Source organism: Barbatula barbatula (genome assembly GCF_947034865.1).
Source record: "Barbatula barbatula genome assembly, chromosome: 1".
In the NCBI taxonomy this organism is placed as follows: Eukaryota; Metazoa; Chordata; class Actinopteri; order Cypriniformes; family Nemacheilidae; genus Barbatula; species Barbatula barbatula.
The window spans coordinates 4,873,924-4,880,570 of record NC_136766.1 but is presented as its reverse complement, the minus strand read 5'-3'; the positions used below and the strand labels follow the sequence as shown (position 1 = coordinate 4,880,570).

Below are 6,647 nucleotides of genomic sequence, written 5' to 3'. Positions count from 1 at the left end.
TTAACACAATATGGTGGAATTATAAAGTGTAGTTTTATATTATAAAGTTTTGGTAAAGTTTCAAGTGACTTGAATAATGAAAACAAGTCCAGAATAGATAGGAGCTTGAAAATTGTTGGAAAACAGAGACTATGAAGATACTAACATATTAATTTAGATTTTTCTTAGTAAAAACAATTTCCACAGATTATTCTGAGTTTAATGTAAACAGATTATTGGCCTCTTTTGATATTTGAAAATGAGAATTTTCTGCATTCTTATATATATATTTATATATTGTCCTTAATACTCAATTGGTTAACTCTATGCCAATATGCCTCAATTGGTGATCGCCAAATTTTTTCTTTAAACTCTTCAACAGCCTTGTTTGTTTGCAGATGTGTTTTTGAGCGATGCTTGCTCTGACATGACATTCTTTCTGAATTTCACTGAATCAATATTCTGGATTCTGTTGCTCCTTTTAAAACTAAGAAACTGAAACTTCAGGTGACACCATGGCTCAATAATGGCACTAGAATTTCTAGACAGGAGTGGAGGAAGGCTTAAAAAAAGTGGAGGATAGATAAACTAAAAAAAAGTATCTTATTATATCATGAGAGACTGTATGATTAGCTATCAGCGGTTAGTTAAGACAGCTGGGGAAAGTTATTTCTCAAGCCTGATTGCAAAACATGCTCATAACCCAAAGATCTTGTTTAACACTACTATCCTTCTATGCTGTTATATCCTGATGCCTCACCTATAATCTGCGAAAACTTTGTGCTATTTTTAATTTGAACCTGTTTCCCCTCTCTGAAGTTTTACAAAAGATGATTTTTTCTCCTCCTGTTCGTTGGATGCTGTACCTCCTCGGCTACTCCTGGAGGTTTTAGAGGACGATTTAATCTTTTATCCTAACCATATTAAATAGTAGTCTATCCCAAGGCACTGTTCCTTTAACCTTTAAACAAGCCGTTGTCAATCCTCTAAGAAAAAAGGTGAGCCTCGATCCTTACGACCTTGATAGCTACCGCCCCATTTTGAAACTTCCTTTTTTTGTCTTGGAGAAGGAGGTTTTTCACCAACTGAATGTGTATCTTAATTCTTATAATCTGTTGGACAAGTATCAATCAGGTTTTAGGAGGTATCATAGTACAGAGTCAGCATTGTTAAAGGTGCTAAATGATCTTAGACCTAAGTGCGGCGATTGATACTATCGACCATGCAATTTTACTTGAACGGTTAAGACATTGTGTAGGATTTCAGGGTGCAGTCTTAGACTAGGTCAAATCTTACTTCTGTGACAGATCATTTTCGGTGGCGACTGGACATTTTTCTTCATCCTCTGTTCAGTTAACCTGCGGGGTGCCCCAGGGTTCTATCTTAGGTCCGTTGTTATTCTCTCTTTATTTGCTTCCTCTGGGTCGCATTTTTTTAAAGTATAATATACCATATCATTTTTATGCTGATGACACTCAGGTCTATTTTCCATTGCATCACAAAGATACATATAACATACATTCTCTTCTGAATTAACTGACTGAGGTTAGATCCTGGCTGGCCACTAATTGTCTGACACTTAACAAATCTAAATCTGAGGTTGCCATTTTTGGCCCACTGGACTCTGTTATACTGATTTGCAATCAGTTAGGCTCCTTATCTGCTAATTCAAAAACACATGTAAGAAACCTAGGAGTGATTTTTGATAATGAATTTAAGATTGAAAAGCAAATCAACACAATTGTCAAAAACAGTTTTTACCATCATAGATCTATTGCAAGGTTGAAAACTTTTTTAACGTCCAATGACCTGGAGACTGTGATCCATGCTTTTGTCACTTCTACTTTAACTCATTGTATTTTGGTGTGTGCAAATCTTCTTTATCACATTTGCAATTGGTTCAAAATGCCGCGGCCAGGTTCTTGACTGGTGCAAAAAGAGGGACCATATTTCACAGATTCTTGCGTCATTACACTGGTTGCAAGTTAAATTTTGCATTAAATTTTATAAGGGACTACATGGTCAAGCTCCGGAATATATTAAAGATCTCTTTTCCCTTAGGAAATGCCCTAGAGTGTTACAGGTTTCTAATAATATGATTCTCTCTGTGCCTCGATAGCGTCTGAGACTAAAAGGAGATCGTGCCTTTTCAATTGCCGCCCCCCAATTGTGGAATGACCTACCAGCTTATATCAGGCTGTTCTCTTTAGCTTTAATAATCTGTTATTATTGTATGTGCATTGTACTATTGTATAAATGTATGTGTCCCCGGAATTTGGAAGTTTTACATTACATCTTAAAACTTACTTTTTCTCTTTAGCTTTTTAATCTTTTACTATTGTATGTGTACTGTATTTCTGTGTAATTTCTGCATTTCTGAACCGATGTTTTACTGTACAGCTGGCTCTGTTTAAACATGCTCTAGAAATAAAAATGTTATTCTATATTCTATTTATATTCTATTTAATTCAAAACATAGGCTAATGCTTTCTCAATGTTTTACAATTTGTTTAACATGATTATCTATTATTTTAGTATAATTATAATCTAATTATAATAATTAGTTTTATAATCTTAATCTTTTTGCCAAGTTGTATATAATAAAATATTTATTATTCAGAATGCAGTTCGTAAAGTGACCTATAAAGACATCATGTGTGAGGAGCCTTTTCAGTCAAGTCTCAGAATGTACTCAGAGTACATCTGCCAGTATGATGATATAACTGCAATGAATCAGCTAGTGCAAAAGACAATCATTGCCATCGACACAGGTAATTACACAGTCTAGGCATGGCTAACAAGCTACATAATAGCAACTGGATCATTGCTTGTGGCTGGGAATTGATGGTGATGGGATAGACAAAGTCGCCATTAACAAGCCTTCGCAATGCTCTCCGTATAAATCTGAAATACAGGGCATTTTTACTTACGCTTTCACAGACGATTAAGTAACAGTCTAATTTTATGTGAAATAGTCCCATGAGAATGGCTTTTTGAAACAGAAATTGTTAAGTGTTCACTTGTGACTGCCAGTTACTATAGTAGCTAAAATGTACTATTTAAATCGCCTTTAAATCCACTAAAGATCTCTGTAAATAACTTTGTTAATATGTCCCTCTGAATTTCACCTGAACTCCATGAGGTCCTGAAAGACCAACCAATCAATAATACAAAGTTTGACTGTCTCAACCCGAGCACCGTGTTGCATTACGATAAAGCTTTACAATAATATTTTGTCCACAGCACTCAGTCTACACACATCCGAACAACATCTCAGTTATTTCAGGTAATGTGCTTTAAATGTTTGGTGTGATTTTGTTCGTAGATGGTTCGAGTGAATATTTACTCTGTGTATTTACCTTTGGGGTTTTTTTGTAGCCATTGTGTACAAAGTACATGAAGCTGTTATGATTTGAAATAAGTTTTGGTTATCTTGGATATTTAACAAAAACAGAAGCCTTATAAATATTTTCACAATGCAGCAATACTCAAAAAGCAGAAAATGGCACATTTGAGTATTTGAAAAATCGGATTACATTTCATGCTTACAAAATATTCCTTTATTTCATAAAGCTGGGATATTTTAACTGAATGCATACCATGATATGATGACACTTTACAACAACATTGCATTTCCTAACCCTTGCTTAACAGATAAATATGTAGTTTTTTAGTAATTTATAATGTTTTATTGCATTTTATTGTGAGCTGTTATTATTGTTAGCTGTATTTTGTTTAGTTATTCTTATTCAATCAAACACCCCAACGGCAGCCCGATTGATATTACATGGAATGCACAATAAAAAACAAGGTTATTAAACATTTTTAACCCTCCTGTTATATTTGGGTAATTTTGACCCAAAAAAACAATACTTTACTGGGATATTGGCCTGAAATCTGGCGACTGTGTTCACAAAGACTATAACAACATCTCACAAAGTTTTTTTTTTGTGTTTTTAACGACATTGTCACATGACCTACCAAAGAGAGCTTATAAATCACACGTTATGCAATTTTATCACCAAATATTGGATTCAATCTTTTTGCCAACTTGTTTTTCTTCACAAAGGATTGGTTTTGTGTTTATTTATCAGACGCATTAATCGTAGACCTGCGATTAATCAGTTCGAAAAAGAAACACAAAACCAGTATTAACTGAAAGAAAACAAGTTGACAAAAAGACGAAATCCAATATTTGGTGATAATATAGCATATGGAGTGATTTATAAACTCTCTTTGGTAGGCGGACCGTTTTGATTCTGTGCCATATTGTATGGAATAAAAGCTTTTTAAAACAAACTCTCTGGTTAAACATTAAAGTGTGAAAAACACATTTTGCTGAGTAAGTCCTTTTTGCAAATAAACTCTTCACATATTTAAAATAAAACGTTAACTTTTAACATCGCTTCATGCACACTGAAATAAGATGCAATTGTAATGCAATTACCAATTATTTTTGTTTTATTAATTAATTGGTTTTGCTTGGATCGTTAATTTGCAAATGTTACTGAAACCAAACTTATTGTAAATTATATTGTTTGTAGAAAAAAATTATATAACATAAATGTAGAACTCTTCTTTGATGTGCAATATCAAAATAGCCTTTAAAACAACATTGTAATAATAAAATAAAATGTAAAAAGCAAAGTTCCATTATTCCACTCTTTATTGCAGGCTCTACAGAGTAACATGGAGCAAATCATACCAAAATTCTCTGTGATTTTTCTGGCACAGCATATACTGGCACTGGCAACCTGTAATACTCTTATTTCAAACATCGAAGCTCCAAGGCCGGAAGTCACAGACTTTAACAACACAATCTACGCAACATGCGAAGCAACTCCAGTCCCTGATCTACCACCTGGCCAGCCTGAGATCTACGGACAAGTTCTGTTTAAGCAGAACTTCCCCAACGGCACTTTACAAGTGATCGTCAACCTCCGCGGTTTGCCTGCCATTGACCCTCAAGTCCGGGCCATCCACATCCATCAGTACGGTGACCTCAGTCAAGGCTGCGTCAGTGCCGGCCCTCATTACAATCCACAGGGTGTTGACCATCCAGGTCATCCTGGAGACATGGGCAACTTTGTTTCCAAGCGAGGAATTATACGGCAGATTCTCAAGCTCCCAGAGGCCAGGCTGTTTGGAGCTCAATCCATACTGGGACGTGCTGTGGTGGTTCATCAAAAGGAGGACGATCTGGGAATGGGGTCAGATGAAGAAAGTAAACGTAGTGGGAATGCTGGGAAAAGAATTGCTGGATGCGTCATTGGTATTAGCTCTCCACATTTATGGCAGGCGGCTACGGAGCTCTTTCGGGAGGTGGTGAAGGAGGAGGGTGCTGATGAAAGTACAGGATGAGAGCTGGGAAACGTGATGGAGAGGACACAGACAGAAGATCTCATTGTGCTAGAGGGAAGGTGATGATCTAGTAATGATTGAAATAGGACGAGAATAATTGACACTTGTGTGGATGTTTTATTCACAAAAGAAGATATTTTGAGAAATGTTTTAGAGGTTTTGTGGTCATTCAATGGAAGTAAAGGAGGACCAGTGTTGTTTGGTTGCCAACATTCCTTAAAATATATGTTTTGTGTTCTGCAGAAGTCATACAGGTTTGAAATAAGGGTAAATAAATGATGAAATAATTGTATTTTTAACTACACCTTTAAGCAAAATGCATGAAAGTGATATTCTTTTTTAAATTTAATATCTTAATTTCTTCTCCACATTAGAGGAAAATCACCATGAGAAGTGTGATGTGTGCAGAATTGCATCTGGGGATTTTGACTAATTTAAGACTGTCATTAATTGTTTATTTATGAACGTCTAACATTTACAAAGTAATGTATTTTTTATAATTGCATTTGATTGATTTTAAGTGTGTTTATTGTAATAAAATCACTCAACATCCTTGTGAAAGGACTTGTTTTCACTTATAGAGTAAAATATGTTTTGGGAAGTGTGATATATTTCTATGCATTTATGTGTCGATTTATGTGTCTAATGATACACATAAATCGTGTAGAGATTATTTCAACATGTCTTAAACGAACCAAAAGCAAATCTTGTCTATTCATTATTTGCGTGCCTTACCTTTACATTTAAATTTACCTTTATTCATTTGGCAGACGCTTCTTATCCAAAGCGACTTATAAATTGGAGAGCATATAAACATTTTGTCAACACGCTAAACAGTACGGTTAGTTTACAAGGCCACGCCACTAGGAGGATTAAAGCTGGAGTAAGCAAAGAAGAGAATGAACAAGATTCATTTTTCCAAGACATAGACAGTTATTTGTAAGTCGAATGAATGTGGAGCAAGTATGTTATGAACTAGTTTTTGTTGTTGTGAAGGATGCTGCAGTTCGGGTGGAGGCTGACAGTTCCTTCAACCACATGGGAACCGAATGAGTAAAGGTTTTTGCAAGCGATTTGTTGCCTCGCTGTGATGGAACAACCAGCGTCGCTCATTTTCAGACCAAAGAGGACAGGAGGGGATGTAGACCTGGAGCAGTGAGTTAAGGTAAAGGGTCGAGTTTGCCGTTATCGTTCTGAAGGCCAGTGTCAGCGATTTAAACTCGATGCGGGCGGAAACTGGCAGCCAGTGAAGTGAAATCAGGAGGAGTGTTACATGGGTTCTTTAAAGGAAGTCCTAAAATGTCAAA

The 6,647-nt window shown here is 35.7% G+C and overlaps 1 protein-coding gene across 2 annotated transcripts; it reads left to right on the top strand.

Annotated features, from left to right (window-relative positions):
• The first annotated feature begins 2,669 nt into the window (after positions 1 to 2,669).
• Positions 2,670 to 6,036, top strand: sod3a (superoxide dismutase 3, extracellular a). 2 transcript variants are annotated; one of them, XM_079462763.1, is made up of 3 exons: positions 2,670 to 2,750; positions 3,223 to 3,265; positions 4,654 to 6,030. In XM_079462763.1, the coding sequence occupies exon 3, from the start codon at positions 4,669 to 4,671 to the stop codon at positions 5,338 to 5,340; it is 672 nt and encodes a 223-aa protein (XP_079318889.1). In that variant the 5' UTR covers positions 2,670 to 2,750; positions 3,223 to 3,265; positions 4,654 to 4,668; the 3' UTR covers positions 5,341 to 6,030. The 2 variants fall into 2 exon arrangements, with proteins under 2 accessions (XP_079318889.1, XP_079318888.1); XM_079462762.1 differs by lacking the exon at positions 2,670 to 2,750 and having other exon boundaries at positions 3,143 to 3,265; positions 4,654 to 6,036.
• Positions 6,037 to 6,647: the final 611 nt, after the last annotated feature.

Bases quoted from the DNA above. Each gene is read 5' to 3' on its own strand.
- sod3a (XM_079462762.1), top strand. From the start codon at position 4,669: ATGGAGCAAATCATACCAAAATTCTCTGTGATTTTTCTGGCACAGCAT.